Source organism: Cavia porcellus, unplaced genomic scaffold (genome assembly GCF_034190915.1).
Source record: "Cavia porcellus strain 051 isolate PalLab524CR breed Dunkin Hartley unplaced genomic scaffold, mCavPor4.1 scaffold_7, whole genome shotgun sequence".
Lineage (NCBI taxonomy): Eukaryota > Metazoa > Chordata > Mammalia > Rodentia > Caviidae > Cavia > Cavia porcellus.
This window is the reverse complement of record NW_026947490.1, coordinates 31706007-31727694: the sequence shown is the minus strand read 5'-3', so window position 1 is coordinate 31727694 and position 21688 is coordinate 31706007. Positions and strand designations below refer to the sequence as shown.

The window sequence follows — 21688 nt, the reverse complement described above, 5'->3', positions numbered from 1 at the left end:
ATTATATGTCTGGGTGTAGTTTTATTTTGGTTATGACTGTTTGGAGTTCTATATGCTTCACTGATCCTGATGTCAGTTTCTGATCTCATGCTTGGGAAATTTTCAGCTATTACTTCTCTAAATATCCTCCTGACATCCTTCATGTTGTCTCCCTCTCTTTCATTAATCCCTATCATTCTTATGTTATTCTTCTTTGCATCGTCTTGCAGTTGTTGAATTGTTGTTTCCTGATTCCTTGTTATTTTCAAAAGATCTTTCCTTTCCTGTTCACTAGCTGCAATCCTGTCTTCAAGGTCTGAAATTCTATCTTCACTTTCATTGAGGCGGTTTTTACAACTTTCAGTGGAGTTTTTTATTTCCTGTATATCTCTGTGCATCTGCATTACATGTTCTGTTTGTTTCTTATATTGCTCGTCTAGAGATTCTATCTTTTTGTTTAGTTCCTCCAATTTTTTATCTGTGTTTTCTTTAGATAGGTTCAGAATCTCTTTCATGTGTTTTATCATTTCTTCTTTTACCTGGGAGATTATTTCGAGTTTGAATTTCTTTAAAGCTTCCTGGAGTTGCTTGTTAATTTCAGTAGCTATTGTGTCTGATATTTGAGGTCAATGGCATATATTTTCTTCTATATACATTGTTCCTAGGGTTTCTTGAGACGGGTTGGAGGTTTGGGGTTGTAATTTGGTCTTTTATTTTGTCATTTTCCTATATTTCTTTTTTTTAATTAAATATTTTTTTAATGAATAAGGGAGAGGATGAGATAAAAGGGGGCATAACAACATAATAATACAGGTTATAGCATGACACTTTCAACAACCTAGTGATTCACCACCAAATAACCCTACTTAATAGTAGTTACCATAGTGTCTTTTTCTTTGAAATATTTGAATATAACTTCATATGCTGTAGCATCAAACATATCAAGACTGTGTAACACCATTCAAGAGGATGAACGCATTGTAGAATATTTAGAACCAGCTAACAGAAAAAATGATCAATGGTTTCAATATTATCTCTTTGCCTATAACAATTTTTGTTTATACTACCACATACGATAAATTCTAGCAAGTTACAACATGATAAAATCAATGGAGACAGAAGAACCATAGTTTGGTGCGGCTTTAAGACAAGATGTTATTAAATCGGCACTAGCTGTTATTATGTCTTATTTTCTTCGAAGTAGCTGTCCATAGCATCACCAGCCATAATATCAAAAAGCCCAGAATAAAGCCATTCCAATTAATGAGTGAAAATTTTATAAGGCTTCAAGGCCATATAATGGGGAATCATGGTTATCACATACTTTTATATATTTTATTCATTTCCTACACTAGGGAAACTATTTGGAGTTCACAGATGCAAGGTTGATTTAGTTCACTTATGAGTATGGTTTCAAGCTGCGCCCATTTATTGATAAATACCTCAATGTGATCCTTCTTTATAGCTGAGTAGTACTCCACTGTATAGAAGTACCACAGCTTTTTTATCCATTCCTCAGTTGATGGACATTTGGGTTGTTTCCATTATCTGGCAATTATAAATTGTGCTGCTATAAACATAAGTGCACATATATCACTTTGGTATGATGCTTTCCATTCTTCTGGGAAGATGCCTAGCAGTGGAATAGCTGGAACAAATGGGACTTCCAATCCCAGGTTTTTGAGAAATCTCCAGACTGACCTCCACAAAGGCTGTACCAGTCTACATTCCCACCAACAGTGTAGGAGAGTTCCTTTTTCCCCACCGCCTCTCCAGCAGTGGTTTTTGTTGGTTTTTTTTTTTTTTTTTTTTTTTTTTTTTTTTTTATCCTGGCCATCCTTTCAGGAGTGAGATGGAATCTCAATGTGGTTTTAATTTGCATTTCCCTAATAATCATTGATGATGAACATTTTTTCATGTATTTATTTGCCATTTATATTTCTTCCTCTGAGAAGTGTGTATTTATCTCAGAGGCCCATTTTTGGATTGGGTCTTTGAATTTTGAGGATCGGATTTTTTTTAATTCTTTATATATTTTAGACGAAAGTCCTTTGTCTGAGGGGGAGCTCACTAAGATCTTTTCCCAATTTGAGGGTTTTCTTTTCACTATGCTGGAGATTTTTTTTTTTGACTTACAGAAACTTTTTAATAAGAGGTAGTCCCAGTTATTGATTCTGGGAAGTATTTCCCGTGCAGTTTGAGTCCTGTTCATGAATTCTCTACCTACCCCTATGTCTTCAAGGTTTCTTCCTAATTTGTCTTCCAATAGATTTAGTGTTTCTGTTTTAATATTCAGATCTTTAATCCATTTAGATTTAATTTAGTACATGGTGATAGGCTTGAGTCCAGTTTTAGTTTTTGGCAAATGTAAAGCCAGTTTTTCCAACACCATTTATTAAAAAGACTGTCGTTCTTCCAGTGAACCTGCTTGGTGGTTGATTGTGTTTGTAGTTGTGGTTGTATCTTCTAATCTATTCCATTGATCCTCTGCTCTGTTTTGATTCCAGGACTGTTGTACTCTACTCAAAAAAACAGGGCCCAGTGAAGAAAAATGGGGCAAGACCCCAAAATGACAAATGGGGCAAGATGTCTTTTTTAAAAGAACCGCTTTTATTTTAGCTGGCCTAGCGACACAGTGCAGATGGAATTTGCAAAGCTGTGCAACTGAGTTAGAGTTTTGACTGATTTTTATAGTTCATTTATGATTAGCTCATTGATCATTAAGTACATAGTTATGAGAAACAGAAACAAGGTGGGCCTTTGTTCCCCTTTGCTTGAGGTCAGAGGCATTTCATAGTGGGTGGTTAGCCAATTCATAGCCCTTGGTCTGCCAATTCCAGGAACATTTGTCTCTCATAAAGGGAACAATGATTGACACAGCATCATTTGTCTCTTACAAGGGAAACAAAAGTTGACATAGCACACAGGTCACTAAGGTGGGGGGGATGACGCATTACAGAACAGCAGAATGACGTGGTCAGTTAATTTATAACTATGTGGTTGGTGCTTGGTTACTAGGGTAATGAGCTCAGTACAGAATGACAATATTACTAATAACTATCTTTTTAAGTAACGATTTTTGTTAATTATGTTTTAAACAATTATTTTAATTTTTAGCATCTTATTATAACAAGTACCATGTTGATTTTACTACTGTTGCTTTGTAGTATAACTTCATGTCACGGATTGTGATGCCTCCTGCCTTGCCTTTGTTGCTTAAAATTTCCTTTGATATTCTAGGTCTCTTCTGGTTCCAGATGAAACTTAGGAGTGATTTCTCTAGATCTATAAGGTATGTTGATGGTATTTTTATTGGGATTGCATTGAATCTGTATAACAGTTTTGGGAGAATGGCCATTTTGACAATGTTTATTCTTCCTATCCATGAACATGCGAGTCTTTCCATTTTCTGAGATCATCTTCAGTTTCTTCCTTCAGTGTATTATAATTTTCGCTGTATATGTTTTTCACTTCTTTCATAAGAGTAATTCCTAAATATTTCAATTTTTTGTTGTTGCTAGTGTGAAGAGTGTGGCTTCTCTTATTTCTCACTCTGTGATTTTGTTGTTAGTGTATAAGAATGCTATTGATTTCTGAGTATTGATTTTGTATCCAGCTACATTACTGCATTTATTTATTATATCTAAGAGTCTTTCAATGGAGTTTAGGGGGTCTTCTATGTAGAGTATCATGTCATCTGCAAATAATGACATTTTAACTTCCTCTTTTCCTATCTTTACCCCTTTTATTTTTCTCTCTTGTCTAATTGCTCTGGCTAGTACTTCCAGTACTATATTAAATAGGAGTGGTGATAAAGAACATCCTTGTCTTGTGCATGATTTTAAAGTAAAGGCTTTCAATTTTTGGCCATTTAGTATGATACTGGCTGTTGGTTTGCCATAGAAAGCCTTTATTATATTGAGGTAAAGACCATCTATTCCAATTTTCTGTAGAGTTCTTATCATGAATGAATGTTGGACCTTATCAAAGGCTTTTTCTGCATCTATGGAAATGATCATGTGATTCTTATTTTGGCTTTATTGATATGGTGGATTACATTTATTGATTTATGTATGTTGAACCATCCCTGCATACCTGGGATGAATCCCACTTGGTGTTGGTGTATAATCTTGATGATTTGCTGCATGCTATTTGCCAATATTTTATTGAGGATTTTTGCATCTGTGTTCATTAGGGAGATTGGTCTGTAGTTCTCTTTTTCAGTTGGGTCTTTCCCGGGTTTTGGTACTAGAGTAATATTTGCTTCTGGGAGTGACTTGGGAAGAATTGCTTCCCTTTCAATTTCATTGAAGAGTTTGGGGAGTGTCGGTATTGGGTCTTGTTTGTATTTCTTGTAGAATTCTGCAGTAAATCGGTCTTGGCCTGGGCTCTTCTTTGTAGGTAAGGAATTAGATACATGTACAATTTCATTGATAGAGATTGGGTTATTCAGCAGTTTTGCATCCTCTTGATCTAGCTTTGGTACTTCATATGTTTCTAAGAATCTGTCTCTTTCTTCTGTGTAATCAAACCTTTGAGAGTAGAGATTTTCCAAATAGGTGTTGATGATCTTCTGTATTTCTATTGAGCCTGTAGTGACTTCACCTTTTTCATTTCTTATTGCATGGATTTGAGCTCTTTCTTCCCTTCTTTTAATAAGGTTGGCTAGAGGCTTATCCATTTTATTTATTCTTTCAAAGAATCAACTTTTTGATTTGTTGATTCTTTGGATTGTTTTCTTAGTCTCTATTGCGTTGATTTCTGCTCTGATTTTTATAATTTCCTCTCTTCTTTTGGCTTTGGGCTTTACTTGCTCTTCTTTTTCTATCTCTTTGATGTGTAGCATCATGTTATTTATTTGTATTCGCTCTGTTTTCCTGATGTGGGAGCTCAGTGCAATAAATTTTCCTCTGAGGACAGCTTGCATTGCATCCCATAGATTTCGGTAAGTTGTATCTGTATTTTCGTTTGTTTGTAGGTATTGCTTAATTTCTTTTTAATTTCCTCTGTGACACACTGATTACTCAGGAGTGTGTTATTCAGTTTCCTTGTGTTTGTAGGATTTTTGCAATAACTTTTATCGTTGATTACTAATTTCATGGCGCTTTGGTCTGATAGCATGCAAGGGATAATTTCAATGCTTTTGCATTTATTTAAATATATTCTGTGAATTAATATATGGTCTGTTTTAGAGAATGGCCCATGTACTGCTGAGAAGAATGTGCATTCTGTTGTTGTTGGGTAGAATACTCTGTATATATCTATTAAGTCCATTTGTTCCCAGGCGCAATTCAGTTTTTTTATTCCTTTGTTGATTTTCTTTTTGGTTGATCTGTCCATTGGTGTCAATGGTGTGTTAAGATCTCCTGTCAGAATTGTATTACTACTGATTTGGTTTTTCATTTCTGTTAGTACTTGTTTTATATAACTGGGTGCTCTGGAGTTTGGTGCATATATATTTAAGATAGTTATATCTTCCTCTTGGAGTTTTCCCCTAACCAGTATGTAGTGACCTTCTTTATCCTTTCTAATCGTTACTGGCTTGAAGTTGACTTTGTCTGCAAACAGAATAGCTACCCCAGCTTTTTTTTTTTTTTTTTTTTTTTTTTTGGTTTCTGTTGCATGGAATGTTGTTTTCCATCCTTTGACTTTGAGTCTGTGAGTATCCTTTTGAGTTAATTGGGTTTCTTGTAAACAGCATATGGTTGGATTTTGTTTCTTGATCCAATCTGCCAGTCTGTTTCTTTTAATTGGTGTATTGAGACCATTTACATTAATAGTAAGAACTGTTATAAATTGGTTTATTGTTGCCATGTTATTTTTCTGGCATTACATGTTTATCTTCTGCTCTGTTCAACTGTCTGCTTTGTTTAGTGATTTTTTCCCTAAATGTATCTAGGCTGTCTTTCAGTATTCTTTGCAGGGTTGGCTTGTTGATCATGAAGTTTTTCAGCTGATCTTTGTCATGGAAGTATTGTATTTCCCCATCAAATCTGAAGGACAGTTTTGCAGGGTACATCAGTCTAGGTTGAAAATCATTTTCCTTTAGGATCTAAAATACATCACTCCATGCTCTTCTTGACTTTATTGTTTGTGCTGAGAAGTCTTCTGTAATTCTGATAGGTTTTCCTTTATAGGTGATCTGTCTTTTCTCTCTGACAGTCTTTAATATTCTATTCTTTTGTTCCGTTTCTGAGATGGTCATTATTATATGTCTGGGTGTAGATTTATTTTTGGTTGTGACTATTTGGAGATCTATATGCTTCATTGATCTTGATATCAGTTTCCAATCTTATGTTTGGGAAATTTTCAGCTATTACTTCTCTAAATATCCTCTTGATATCCTTTATATTGTCCCCTTCTTTTTCATTTATCCCTATCAATCTTATGTTGTTTCTCTTTGTGTCATCCTGTAGGTGTTGAATTGTTATTTCCTGATTTCTTGTTATTTTTATAAGATCTTTTCTTTCCTGTTCACTTGTTGCAATCTTGTCTTCAAGGTCTGAGATTCTATCTTCACATTCATTGAGGCAGTTTTTACAACTTTCAGTGGAGTTTTTGATTTCCTGTATATCTCTTTGCATCTGTTTTATGTATTCTGTTTGCTTCCTATACTTTTCCTCTAGGGATTCTATCCTTCCGTTTAGTTCCTCTGATTTTTTTAACTGTCTCTTCTTTAGCTATGTTTAGCATCTGCTTCATTTCTTTTACCAATTCTTCTTTCATCTGAGAGAATATTTCTAGTTTGAATTACTTGAGGGCTTCCCATACTTGCTTCTTTATTTCGGTTACCATTATTTCCGGTATTTCAGTCATGTAGCATGTATTTTCTTCTATGCATGTTGCTCCTGGACTTTCTTGGGATGGGCTGGATGTTTGAGATTGCATTTTAGACTTTCGTTTTGTTATTTTCCTGTATTTGGAAGCTTCAAGTGTTCCAGGTGTGGGAGAGAGATCCACCAGCGTGGGATGGGGTACCCTGCAATGGCCCCACTCACTGGACCCAGCAGGGGACTATGGCCTGCTCCTCAGGCCAGGAAGAGTGTTTCCTCAGGCTGGGTGGAGCTCCCAGCCCCTGCTGCCACAGTCTGTGATCTGGCCTTGTGCTCGGGTCTGGTGGAGAACTGGTGTGGGTCCCCAGGTCAGGTCGAAAGTTCCTGCAGGCTGGGAAGAGCTCCCAGCCACAGCTGTTACTCTTACCCTTCTGGCCTAGTCTCTGGCCTGATGGGGAGCTGGTCTGGTCCCCCAAGTCAGGGAGAAAGTTCCCGCAGGCTGGGCAGAGCTCCCAGCCACAGCTGTTATTCTTACCCTTTGGTGGGGAGCTGGTATGGTCCCCCAAGTTAGGGAGAAAGATCCCACAGGCAGTGGTACAAGCGCCTCTGTTACTGCTTTTGTTTGGGGGCCCGGATCTTGCTGGAGTTTTATTCTCTCCCCCACATAACACACCACGTCAAACTACACCTCCGCCGTGTTATTCGCCAACACTCCACTTCTCCCAGCTGCCCGGGCCACAGGCAGCAGCAGCCACCGCCCCATTTTCCTATATTTCTGTGTTTCAAGTGTTATTTGAAAGCTTCCTCAAGGTCTGTTGGAATTCCCCTTCTATGTTTGCAGCTCCTGAGACTCTGGCACCCTGTTACCCCAAACCACTTGGGCCTGTAGAACCAATGGCCCTTTTCTGCCTGTTTAGAACTCCGTAGTTCCAGATAAGCTGGGCTTCAGGGACACTGTGCACCCACCTGCTTGTTGAAAGCTCCACAGTTCTCCAAGCGCAGCTGGGATGGGGAGGCAGATGTACATGCCTCAAACCCACTTATCCACTTCACTGCACCCAGAAGCCTGGAGCGTCCTGGACAGTCTGGGCTTTGGGCAGAGTGTGCTGAGCATTTACCACAGGCCATGGGGCCTCTAGAACCTGCAATGCTCCCCTGCTTGCTGAGATATCCACAGTCCTCCAGACACATGGGGAGGTGGATGTAGGTGCCCCATATCTGCCAAGCCCCTCCTCTGCACACCGATGGTGAGGTGCAGGACTCCCAAATAGGCTGGGCTCCGGGGATAGTGTACACCTGCCTACTTGTTGGAAGCTCCACAGTTCTCCAAGCGCAGCCAGGCTGGGGAGGCGGATGTAGATGCCACAAACCCACCTATCCACTTCACTGCACCCGGAAGCCTGGAGGGTCCCGAACAGTCTGGGCTTTGGGCAGAGTGCGCTGAGCGCTTACCACAGGCCACGGGGCCTCTGGAACCTGTGATGCTCCCCTGCTTGCTGAGATATCCACCGATACACTAAATTTTAAAAAAAAGAACTACACGTGGAGTAGATCAGGAGGCAGGGTCTACAGAGATGCTATTTATAGGAAATGTAATTAACATGAAAAAGAGTATATGGACTGAAAATCAAATATGTGAAAACAATGCTCTATGTGACAGAGAACTGGAGAGTAATAGGGGCAACTAGACCAGTATTTGTGGATAGGTTGGAAAGATAGGTAAAGGAATACAACTAGAGATCAAGTCCATGAGAGAGAAGGTCCAGAACCACTTAGGTAAACAGTAGGTTCTCCCCTCCCCAATTTAAAACAAGGGTCTTGATGAAATCCAAAAGTGCACTGTGTATCCTGGGCAAGTGAAAGAGGAGGGACAGTCTTTAAAAAGATGGCAGAAGACATTGTTAATAGTGTATCAGGATTTAAAACCCACATTACTTGCACCACTCTGCTTAAATAGATTTTATTTTGTCTCAGTTTGTCTACCTGCATTAGATTTGAGGACACAGACAGCTTTATGCCAAAAACACCAGGACAGTAATCATCTTTAATTTCCTATTAACTTAATCTGGAGCCCGGTATGACTTATACTGTGATGATCTTAGTTAGATCTGGTTTCTTTGATTGCTGTTTAGTATCGACATATTTTATTCAAAACTGATATGATTGATAGTATCAAGTCTGAGAGTATAGGCAAGTACACTGAAGATGACAAGACTCTATGATACACATTCTGATTTGATTACTGCCTGTTTTTGAAGTTTTATACCACATACAAAGTTGTGTTTTTTATTAATACTGTTATGTACTGATGTATTCAATTATGCTATGTCTGATGATATAGCCAGTTCTATTGAAGATAACAAGAGACAACACAGCACTATGGTAGAACTCCTTGTACAATGGTCTTATATGTCTTTTTTGTTTCATGTGTTTGTGGGAATATGTTTTGTTTTGTCTTGCTTTGTTTTGTCTCTCCCTCTAATATAGAAAGGATAGAAATACATTTTAAGACTCATGCATGTGTAGAACCTATAAACAGTTTATGAGAATTGATCTTATGACACATGATGAAATGAACAAATACTTTGAAGAAAAAGAGACACTAAAGTACCCAGTGCTGATCCTGGAGTGTCATAATGTGACACCCATTAATCTTTGTTCAGAGTGATAATAACCTGCTTGGGTTTCTTCAATCTCAACATAATTGAAGATATGGAAAACTGCATGTATGTTTAAGTGTATAGGATTGATATCCATATTTCTAAGCTTTTGTTGGATAGTTGAACAGAACTGGTTGCAATCTTAGTGTTTGAATCCCCACTTTATATGCTCCACTTTAGTATCTTGAATAACTATTTGTACGAGGACAATCTGTAATCATCAACTAGTTATTTCTTAGTGTTTATTTTTTTTTCTTTGAACATATATATTATTTCTACCTGTTTTCTGTTTTTGTTAGTCTTTCTTTAAATATTTTTTTAAAGACTACAGTACCCAGTGCTGATCCCAGAGTGTCATGTGAAATCCAGCAATACTTTATTCTTTGTTCAAAATGATTTTAGCCTGCTTTAGTTTGTTTCATCTCAAAATAAATGAAGATATGGATAACTGTATGTATGTTTAAGTGTATATGGTTAATAATTATATTACTAAGTTTTTGTTGGATAGTTGAACAGACCTGTTTATAGTCTCACTGTTTGAATTCCCACTTTATGTATTCCACTTTTGTATCTTGAATGACTATTTGTAAAAGGACAGTATGTAAATATCAACTAGTGATTTTTTACTGTTTACTTTTTCTTTGAATGTACGTATTATTTCTACCCATTTTCTGTTTTCTTTAGTCTTTCTCTAAATAATTTTTTAAAAAATATGTCTCCAATACCTTTCATTTACATTAGTTGACTCAAATATGTTGGTTTGTATAAGTTCTTTATTCTTTTCTACTTGTGCATCTCTCTGCTTATGCTAGCATTACACTGTTTTAAGTGTCTTTTACAGTGCAACATCTTTTATAGTGAAAAAATCTACAGGTTCAGTTATTATGCTCAAAATTTGTTACTTACAGTCTCCTGCACATCTACATATATTTTAAGACAATTTTTGTCCAGTACTTCCAAGATTTTGAAGCTGCTACTGGGGCACCTGGCATTCTCCTGTAGAGGAATAAAGATCTCTTTCTAACTGTTCCTGTGAAATATGGGCCTCTGGAGGCACTGGTTATGAGCTCTGAAGCATCAACTTAATGTAGTTCTTTCGTCTGGAAGATACAAAACTAATCAGCAGATTACAGATACTGGTAGTACAATTACTGCAGAATGGCATTAGTGGAGCTTCCTTTCTACCTGTGCTATCACAATTTGAGCTTCTGCAGCATCAAGTATCTGCCCTTCCTAGTGCATCTGGCTGCTTTGGTAAGGATAAGCTATTGACTATAACACCCATAGTCTGAGATCTTTCACCAACATCCTTTCCTGCCTGGCAATGTTCTTATGTTACAGAAATTAGTCCTCAGACATGCCTCTACTGCCATACCACACTGATATACCTGATCTCATCTGATCTTGAAAGGTAAGCAACATCAATTCTGCTTAGCACTTCCGTGGAAGGCTTAGCTTGGGATAGACTAATTGTTCCTCAATCCATCATGAAGATTCCTGTGCACCGCTCCCAATCCATAAGTCACCCAGTCCTACTCTAAGCCCCAGTTTCCCCTGAGTTGAGTTTCTCCAATTTGAAGCTACTTTAATTTTTATTTCCCACCAAATGGAGCTCAGAGTAGATACAGTGAGGCTCAGAAATACATTCAGTCTGGATATCTTCTTCCACATGTCCACTAGCATGCACAGACTGTGAGCACCTCAAAATCCAACATTCCTCTCTGGCTACAATGTTTCTTCAGTTCTTTTCCCAGCTTTTTTTTGAACTACTGTGTTGTCTTTTTCTTGATTATATGAGATGTCATAAAAATATGTGATGAGTTTTCAAATTAAATTATATTTTTTGTTGTAAAGACTTTGTCATTAACGTCCCTCAAAATACTCCAGACTATTACTATCTCATTTTTTGGACCATATACTTGTTATTTTATTTTATTTATTATCAAGAGTGAATTTTATTTTTCAGTCAACATCCAGAATTTTCTACCTATTGTTTGTGAACTTCTAGAAACCATTTACAGAAAGATTTTACTTCTGTTAGATTTCCTGACAGAACTTCAATATTAATTGCCATTCAACTGCATCACAAAGCTAGAATTAATGGAGGTACTTCTGCAGCTTAGTCCCCTGTTGTTGACATTTGTAGAATTATGTTCTCATTTTTACTAGTGTCTCTTAAAATCCTTCCCAGGTATTTTTGTCTCCCTCCATTGCTCTTCTAATAACATAAATGTTGAAACAATGCAGTGAGATAACGAATAAGATGTAACTAGATTTAGGCAAAAAAAATTAAGGAAAGCAGGGATACAATGAGATTGGTTCACTACATTCTCTCATGTAGGACTCTGCATTTCTTTTTTTTTTTAATTTTATTTAAGAGGAAAAAGAGAAAAACACAAAACAAAACAAAGTGGTGTAAGGGTACACATAATACAGAACTTCAAAAAAAAAACCATAACAGTAAGAAATCACCTGTTAATAGATTACATATTATCATCTTGGAAATAGTTGCTCAAATCACAGTATCAAAGATTACAAAGTGGACATTCAAACAGAGAGACTGCAAACAGCTGTGTTCAATGATCCAAAAACATTGATATAGTCAGCTATTTAACACCCCTAAACACACTTGCTGTTATATCCGTTAGAGCTCTTTTTTTTCCCCTCTCTTTTTTACAACAAAATTTACACATTTTGGATTTTATTACTCCTTAGTTCTTATTACTTTTTGACTTTGCATTTCTTGCCCGACTTTACGAGTCTCCCTGCAGTTGTCAGGGAGAAATAATAGTCTCTCCAAAAGTTTAGTATTCTCTTAAGAGATCCTAAAAAGAAACTTGTATATGCTGTTGACGTTCACCCCCTAGGAAAAAATAGCTGTCAAAATTGGCCTCAACTCCCCAAGCTGACACACTCATTGCCACCACAGATGAAGTGATAATTACAGGTCTGAGGGGAGGTAAATTCACAGAGTCTCAGACCCATATATCAGGCACTAGCTACCTCCCTACAGCATTAATCTCGGGCATGGAGAGAGGAGAGTGTCACACTGTGATCTCCAACCTGGGAAAATGAGGCATCCTGGTGAGTACTTTCCATCGCAATCAGCAAGGCAGAGTTAATAAAGGAAAATTTATATGCAGACTGTGGCTAAAGGCCCCAGAGTAAAGGATTCTGGATTAAGCCTGACTGAATGCCAAAGCTAAACAAGAAGCAGACACTTTCCTAAGTAATGGGCTCAGAAAGTAAAAAGACATGAGGTTTCTAGAACTTCTGCTAATCCTTGATAGTGTCTAAATTAATGTGATCTTCACTGGCAGTGATTTTGTGGTGTGGTCTATGTGACCTTGCAGCCTGATATTTAACATGCTTACTGAAATTGTTCTAATTGATATAAACTTTAAATTACAGTTAGAAATAACAAGGCAATCTAATATATAGAAGAAGGATGACGTCAGTAAGGCTCTATTATTTACCTGAAAGTTTTAAAGGGCAGTTTTTAAATATCTTTTCAATACACCCATCAGCATGCACACACAAAGACAAATTTCAAATATGTGTGATGGATGTTTCATGAATTTGTGTTACTAATATGTAATCTTTGCATAATCATGCTATTACATCATTATATAACATTGAGGTGTATCATTTTTACCTGTTAAGCACTGGAATATGTACCACACAATATAAAATAGGTAACAGAAGGAAATACCTGTGCCATTACCTAAAAGGAAAAAATTTAAAAATTATTTTTCAGTCTAAGAAATCATAAATACACATTTTAGCAGTACAACACTGAGTCTCTGATTTCTCCACATCTATAAAGAGTATGATCAATTCACAAGAAAAAATCATCCTACACAGGAAGTGCATTCAGTGAATGGACAAATAGAAAGATTTTTCTTTAAGGATGCAACATGTAATTTATGTAAACATTAATTGTATCTCTTCTAAAAGTGTTCAGCATGTTGATTGTCTTCTGAGTGTTTTCTTTCTTAAATTTAGGGTAGCAATAGATAAGAAAAACTTAGGATAATCATTACTGCTTTCCATAATTTTCTGGCAGTTATAATTAATATAATTTTCACATATTTAAAAATCTGCTCATGAATTGTAACAAGCCATCCCAGAATTGCAATCTCATTGAAGATACACATATAGAAGGAATCTCTGTATTGTCCATTAAAATTAGCTTTGAACAGAAAACTTTCTTAAACAACAAAATGCATTAAACTTTACATTGCACTATGAAGCCCAAAACGAACCCAAATGCACTCCTTTAACATTTACATAAGTAAGTTTCTATGTCTTGCATTACCATTTTACATCTTCATATTCTGGAACACAGACCTTATTTCATTGGTAGTAGTTTCAGTTATCTCAAGGATCCAATAGCAAATAAGAAAATCACATGAAATGAATAACCAGTTTGTCACTATCCTACACTCTTGCAGAATGTATTGGAGTTACATCCCAAAATTTAGTATATGACATGGTTATTGAACAATTCCTGTAACAGTAATTAATGCACTTGGTTCAGAACCGGAGGGCAATTGAGTTATTCAGCAGCTTTCCTGGCATTCTCTTTTTTCCTTATTGCACACAGGTTATCAGGAATCTGCTTCTTGCCACAGTAATGTCCCTCAGTGCACCTATGTTTTTTAAGCATTCAGATGTTCACTCATAATTGATGCTGACCAGTAGTATAAATGTGCAAAGGTATATGGAAATGTAACATCAAATATTATAAAAGAAGATAGCAGGGACATATTAAAAAGTCATATGTAATGCTTGATTCCTTTTAGAACCCAGGGATACAGCTTTTAAGAAAGCATGGCGGTTCTCCATGTTATCACTCAGCCAGGATCAAGGCCATCCCTTGCTCTAACTGAGATGTTAATTTAGACACATACTTAATCTGTTTGTGCTTAAGATTGCCTTATATTTGTAGTTCCTCATCTTACTCATGGCTGCATCATAGATGATGAAGAATGAATTAGTCATCATGACTGTCCACTTCCCAACAGGAATTTATACATAAAAAGAGCTCCATAAATGTGTAAATCACTAAAAGGAAAACATTCAGCACATTGTTCTCAATGGGAACCAGTGGCAGGTGGGTACTGATGCTTCATGTGATATCAGGTCCTGACCTTGATCCCCAATCTCCCAAACAAGTGAAGTTTTAGATAAATGAGACAAGTAGTATGATATTTGGGATACAGGAGGATCAAACCCTTTAGCCAAGTTTAAGACTCTGAAGGCTAAGATAATGACCACTCATATTTATTCGGTCCAAAACAAAGAACAGGGAAACTGAAGAAAGTATGAGCAATGAGCAGGACTTTAGGAGTCACTTCAAAGACTTCTCCAAGTGGAAAATTATTCCAATTTAGGAGAACCATCTTATCTCCATGATGATACTTATGGTAGAAGTGAGACTGCAGGAGTGAGATTTCTGCAGCTGCAGTCCCTACTTAATTAGTTCTACAGACAATGTATCCTCAGCTGTGGCCTTACGGTGCCTTTTGAAGTGTCTCTGGCCTCACAGGCCACTACAGGTCTCAACCAGGACCAGTGATTCATAAAGCTTCACTTACTATGACCCACTATGCAAGGGGCCTAGGCCAAGGATAGACTCACAGATAAACAGAGAAAGCCAGTTAATTTTTAAAATGCTTCTCAGAGCTGCTTCATAGTGATCACCAAAAACATGACTTGGTACATGCAGCCCATGCCTCATCTTGCCTTGCAGGGTACTCAGCACAGACAACAGGAATGGGTAGGATGGCAGCCCTTGAAGTGGTCATAGGAGTGATCCTCTTTTCACAGACTGTGATGGGGGTTTTGGGCAATTCCTCTCTTCTCTACCAGTATCTATTCCTTTACTTCATTGGGTGCAGGTTAAAGTGCACAGACCTGATTCTTAATCACTTGATTTTTGCCAACCTCTTAACCCTCCTGTGTAGAGGAGTACCCCACACCATGGAAGCTTTTGGCTGGCAAGTTTCCCTTGGTAATGTGGGGTGCAAAATACTCTGCTACCTACAAAGAGTGGGCAGGGGAGGGTCCATCTGCACCATCTGTTTCCTGAGTGTCTTCCAGGCCATCAGCATCAGCCCCAGGAATTCCAAATGGGCAGAGCTTAAAATGAAGGCTTCCAAGTATGTTGACTTCACCTTGTGCCTTATCTGGGTCCTGTACAGCCTTATAAATGTTAGTTTTCTTAAGTATGTAACTGGAAATTGGAAAAACGAAAATCACACAAGCCTCAAATATCATGGGTACTGTTCTAGTATTCGTCATGACAAAATTGCAGAGTCATTATATGCAGCCCTGCTGTCCCTCCCTGATGCTTTGTGTGTGGGGCTCATGCTCTGCTCCAGCATCTCCATGGTTTCCATGCTGTACAGGCACAGGCGGCAGATGAGACAGATCCACAGGACTAATGCTAGCCCCAGATCTTGTCCTGAATCCAGAGCAACCAAACACATCCTTCTCCTGGTCATCTCCTATGTCTGTTTTTACACACTCTCCTGCATCTTTCAAGTTTGGTTGTCTTTTACATATAATCCCACCTTTTTCCTGTTGAAAATATCTGCAATAGTTTCTGGGTGTTTCCCAGCTATCAGCCCTCTTCTGCTCTTGAGGTGTGAATCCAGAGCATCCAGGTTCTGTTTTGCCTGTATAAGGAATGGAAAAGCACCTATTTACATGACAAATGGGTAAATTTTTAAAGTTTTTACATTATTGGAGTTTGTCTCCATCATCCTACAGAATTATTTACACTTACACATTCATATTACATGAGGATACAGATTTACACAACTGCACTTGTGTATTAGATACTTCTGTGTTTATATGTTGTTCTTTATCATTTATCCAGCAATAATTCCAGAAAATTTTCTTTAACAATGATGTATTCCATAAATACTAGTTACAAGAAAGGCAAGCTGATTTAACATGCAGTAAATCTTTTATATATTTATGTATTCTGAGTGTTTAACTTGATAAAATACAAGATATGTATTTTTCATTTATCCACTTTTATGTTTGTATCTTGGCTATGTCTGGTGTAAGAAAGATCCAGTGATTGTAGTCAAACATTATTTCACTTTAGCAACTGTAATTAGCCTTACATTTTTCATATAACACTGGACTTATTTGGGCACTAATCATCAACCTATTTTTGCCACTATTACCCTGGTTACATTTTCTTGGCTGATTTCAACTATCTTAATTGATTTCCTTAATGCTACATTTCATCATGGGAGATTAAATGCATGCCATTATTTGTTGATATTGGCACATTTTCTAGCACTAAAACACACTCCTAGATGCTTTATTTCTTCTTTTTAAAAGCTAGTAAGTACAAGCTGATAACCTTTTCTTAAACATTCACAATTCCATTGTGTACTCATATATTTCCCTTTCAAAAATTTATTTTAAAGGGAATGAAACAAAATAATAAAATGGAACAAAACACTGGTATCATTTGAACAATTGAAAGCAGATGTCTTGTGCTCTGGGTGAATGATTTGGGGATGAAAATGCACAATGTATGTACCAATGTATGTACCCTGATTGATGCGCTTTGAAATTTCATTGTAGATTTTCCTCTTATTTTTCTTCTCTTCCTCCTACTTCTTGTTTCTTTCTTTGTTTATTTTCGTCTTTGAATAAAATGGATTTTTTAAAAATGGACCAAAACTAAACAGTAAGAACAATATTGGATTTCAAAAACTGGACAGAAGGAAATGCCCCATAGTTGCAATATTGCATATTGTTATTCTCTAAATAGATAATCAGACTATCAGCTTTAGGCCTGCAATATCAATCAAATAATTCTAACATTTTTTTTTACATCACTTGCTATCATCTCAGACTGTGTTCCTCTGAATCAGCCAGGTGCTTATGTGGGTGGTGGCAGGCAGCTTTTCTTGTCTCCCAGCCTATACATCAGCTGGATCACAGGAGTGCATAGCTTGGCTTCTTGGTTCTCCTACCAGCCCACCACTGAAACTGGCTCATGAGAAGTTGCAGCTCAGCTTCTTGCTTCTCCTCCTGGCCTGAATGGCGACCACTGGCTCACGGGAAGGTATAGCTTCTTCATTTTCTTCTAAGCCCACAACTCCCACTGGCACATGGGAAGCCACAGTTTGGCCTCTTCATTCCCCTCCTGGCCCTCATGGCTGTCTCTGACACATGTGTCTCTGGCACATCTTGGATCTTGGCTGTTTACCTGGTCCATGACTGTCACTGGCTCATAGGAGGGCAGCTTATATTTCCCTCTTAACTGATGACTAGTAACTTACTCTACTGTATCTTTAAAACATTTTTACATATAAGTCATACATGCTGTGCTCAATGTTAGTTTTCCAAAAGGCTTTTGTAAATTGCACCTTGAGATGTTCTGATTTTCCCCAAAATACCTTTTGCGTTTTCCCCCTTTATGACTAATTAAAATCATTTTTGTATATAAGAATCTGTGATAATGTCTTTCATTTTTATCTAAAGCATCAAACTGTATTCTGAAGTTTTCATCCACAATCCACTCATAACCAGTTTGTTAGGTACTAGTGGTGATATGATCCTGTCATTTAAACCTAGTAATAAATTTCAACTCATTTTGAAAATATAGCATATGGTTTCTTTTGCCTCTCAATGTCCACTAACTAACCTTGGTTAATGTCACTTCTCCTCTGGCTTGGCTTTCATGAAAAGTCTCCTGCTCATTGTATCTGTTTTTTCTTCTTATTTCTTATGAGACAGTGAAGCATACAGTCAAGACCAGTCCTGATGTTAAAACTCTACAGTGGATGAGAATCAGGCAAGATTATGAAATTGAAATTATGATGATTCTTTCAGCCCCTTTCCAGGAACTACACTGTCAGAACCTGTCTACGGAGAGCACCGTGGAACTCCAGAGCACTAAGGTCTGAAACTTCCAAAACAAATCCGGACTGGTAAATTATTGCCAATTTCTGGTATTTGGATCTCTTAGCACTGTAGCATCTACCCAAACTCTCTTAATGGCATAGGGCCACCTGTATGTGCTCCTGGAGCAGCCTGCCTACATCTAAAATCATGGGGGCTTAAGACCTGTGTGGTTCAATTCATACAACACTGTATTCTGGGTGCACTTGTAGACCTGGAAATATTGTCCCAGAGCCTGAGAGACACACCTAGAAGTCTCCTCTCACCATTACAAGCCACTCCTCTTTTCTGGGATTTAAAAGGCCAGTGTCTCTCTCTTCAACTTTTACTATTTCTTTCTGCTTGCTTTACCACTCATGTCAGGGAGCCATTTATGATCTCTAATATTTAAAAGTACTTGCATATTTAGGGAAATTGAGAGCATAGTTATGCATGAAACTCAAGAAAAAACACTGTAAGGACCTCAGAAGGCCTTTAATTTACACCTCACTTTGATAACCATGGGGTACAAAGCATAAACTAAAAATCCAAACAATAACCAATTAAACAAAAATGCAATTTGGGAGGGATAAGATAGGTGATTTCCAGAATTCCATTTTTCTTATAATATTCATAAGTCTAGTTTCCACTCAAATAAAAAAAATTGAAAAGACAAGGAAACAAAACAATCAAAACTCATATAGGGAAACAAGAAACTGGTCCATTAAAAGGCCAAAAAAAAATTTCACTGTGGTGTAGCAAAAATTACCATGGAAAGAGAGCCCCAAAGTATCCAACAGGGCAGTCAGAGGCCAGATGGGTACAGTGGTAGAGAAATTGAAATAGAACTTGAGCAAGATAGCGATAAGGTAACATAGAGAAAACAAATAGCAACAGGAAGAATTGAAGCTGTGAATAAGGTCAGGTTCTAAACAAATATAATCTGAAGTCACTGTGGTTAACATCCTCATGGTATCAAGTGTCCTCTCCACCATGACACTGCACAGAATCTGTGATAATGACAGCAGGCAGGTACTGGGGTCACAAGGGTAATGCTCAGCACCAATCTAGAAACCTAGACACCCAAGAAAGGCAAACATTTTTCAGAGCAAGAAACCAGGAGGGCAACCACAATTGGACACTCACACAGGTGCCATTGTCCACAATGCAAGCAGAGTGACTGTCAATGGTTTCTACTGCCACCAGGTAATTTTCAATCACAACTCTTGTGAATATCACAAAATATCATCCACACTTAGCAAAACATTGAAATACTCATGATTTTTAAACCTTAGAAGAGAGCTCTTAATGCACTAAACGAAGAGTGCACATTACTCTATCACAAATTGCCATTAATAAAATGAGACCCATTAATAATTTTATTTAAAAAGGGGGGTAATTCATTGGGAAATATAACTATCTGTAAAAGATGTAATAGTCCAATATGGGAGTTGTGGCACATACTTGTAATCCCAATACTTGGAAAGTTGAGGTAGGAGGAATGCTGAGAGTTTGAGGCTTGTCTGTCTACAATTGAGTTCTAAGCTATCTTGAAATGCATAGTGAGACCCTATCTACAAAAGTTCAAAAGAAAATCATAGTTGAGAGAATTTCATTCATAAGTGGAGAAATTAAATAAATCTCATTTTACCTAACTTTTAATAATATACTAACACAACATCCCCTCATCATTTCAATTTTACATAAAATTTAGAAATCCATTGTTTATGGTATGATAATGAAAGACATGAAAATTGCCATGTGCCAATCAATATTTAAACATGTTTTATAATTCATTTAACCCTAACAATAACTCCAAACTTAAGCTATTATCCCTACAAATTCTGGGAGAACATGGCAGACAAATAACAGCAGCCATGGAGGCTCTCTGAGATTACCAGTTTAGAATCCAGGAGTAGTGCTGTGTGAGGAGTCCTACACGAGGGGAGAGGTACCCTGCCAACCCAGGAAAAAACTAAGCTGAGAGAAACCGTCTGGAAATGCAATCCTGATGCTGTAACAAGAACAGATAAAATCTCAGTGCAGAAGCTGGATCCCGCGCCACTGGAAGCTGTGATTTGAATTTCCTGCTGCTGCTACTGTGTCCCAATCCACACGGCAGGGAGAGAGACACGAGAGAGCTCTGAGAGCTGGAATCAGTGAACCAAATGATGTTGAGAGTGGGACTGGCAGGGAACCCTGCATCGACCTGTGGTGAGTGAGGGAAATGGGGACCCTTTCATAGACTAGGAGGCTCCAACAGAGGATATTCTGGGAACAAGGAGACTAGCTGGAACAGGGCCCTGCAGTGACTTTAGTCGCATATTCCCCTCTCAAGCAGGAGTGGTGGGGAGCACTTGGCCTGGTGACGCCACAGACTAAAATCCAGTAGGCTAACCCAAATCAGGTCCCTGCACCTAGCGGTGCACCCTAGCAGTGAAGCATTCAGTAGGTTGACCTGGAGGGGTGGGCCCAGCAGAGGCTTCCCAGGTCTGTGTCTCCCTAGTACACTGCAATGGGTGGGAACACCTAGCGGGCAAATTCAAACAAACTGTAACAGACAAAGAGAAAAAAAAAAAAACGGCCTCCTACATACGCTTGTATGGAACGAACAAAATGTATGGGAAAAGGGAGCAACAAGAAAGGGTCCTCAGTCCCCAATCCTGAGAACACTGATCCAGGAAAGGTAAATGCAAAAGAGAATGAAGACAGAAAACAGGCAATATCCGACATGGCACCTATAGACATAAAGCAGTATCTCCAGAGCCTCATAGACGAGTTCAAAAATGAAGTAATGAAATAAAGCAAGAAATAAGTAGAATAGTTAGAGAAATGCTAAGCACTGCACAAGAAAAAAACAGATGGTGCAATGAAAGAACAGAAAAAAAGGGGAGAATTGTTTGATGGAGAAAATAGAGAAAACATAGAATACGTGAAGCAGGTTCAAAGAGATTACCAGGAAACTAAAAACTCTATTGAAAGCTGGTATAACAGCTTGAAAGAAACTAAGGATAGATTATCAGAAGTGGAGGACAGATGTGTAAGGTGGGAGCATGAAATGAAAAACATTAAAAATAACAAGAAAACAAACAGCAATAATGCAAAGAGTAGAAGATGATAAGAGGATCTATAACTTAAGAATTAAGAACATAAAAGAAGAAGTAGGTACTCAAACAAATGAACTACAAAAGCTATTCACAGAAATAATCCAGGAGAATTTCCCTAATTTAGCAAAAGGTAAAGATACCCAGATGTATGAGGCGTACAGGACCCCACCCACCTACAACCCAAACAGAGCTACACCCAGGCATATACTAATCAAAATTCAAGAAATCCAATATAAGAACAGAATATTAAAAG

The 21688-nt window shown here is 37.7% G+C and overlaps 1 protein-coding gene across 1 annotated transcript; it reads left to right on the top strand.

The window, feature by feature from the left end:
* The first annotated feature begins 15190 nt into the window (after positions 1 to 15190).
* Positions 15191 to 16141, top strand: LOC134476681 (vomeronasal type-1 receptor 4-like). Its single transcript, XM_063252278.1, has one exon. It carries the CDS (start codon positions 15191 to 15193, stop codon positions 16139 to 16141), a length of 951 nt encoding a protein of 316 aa, XP_063108348.1.
* Positions 16142 to 21688: the final 5547 nt, after the last annotated feature.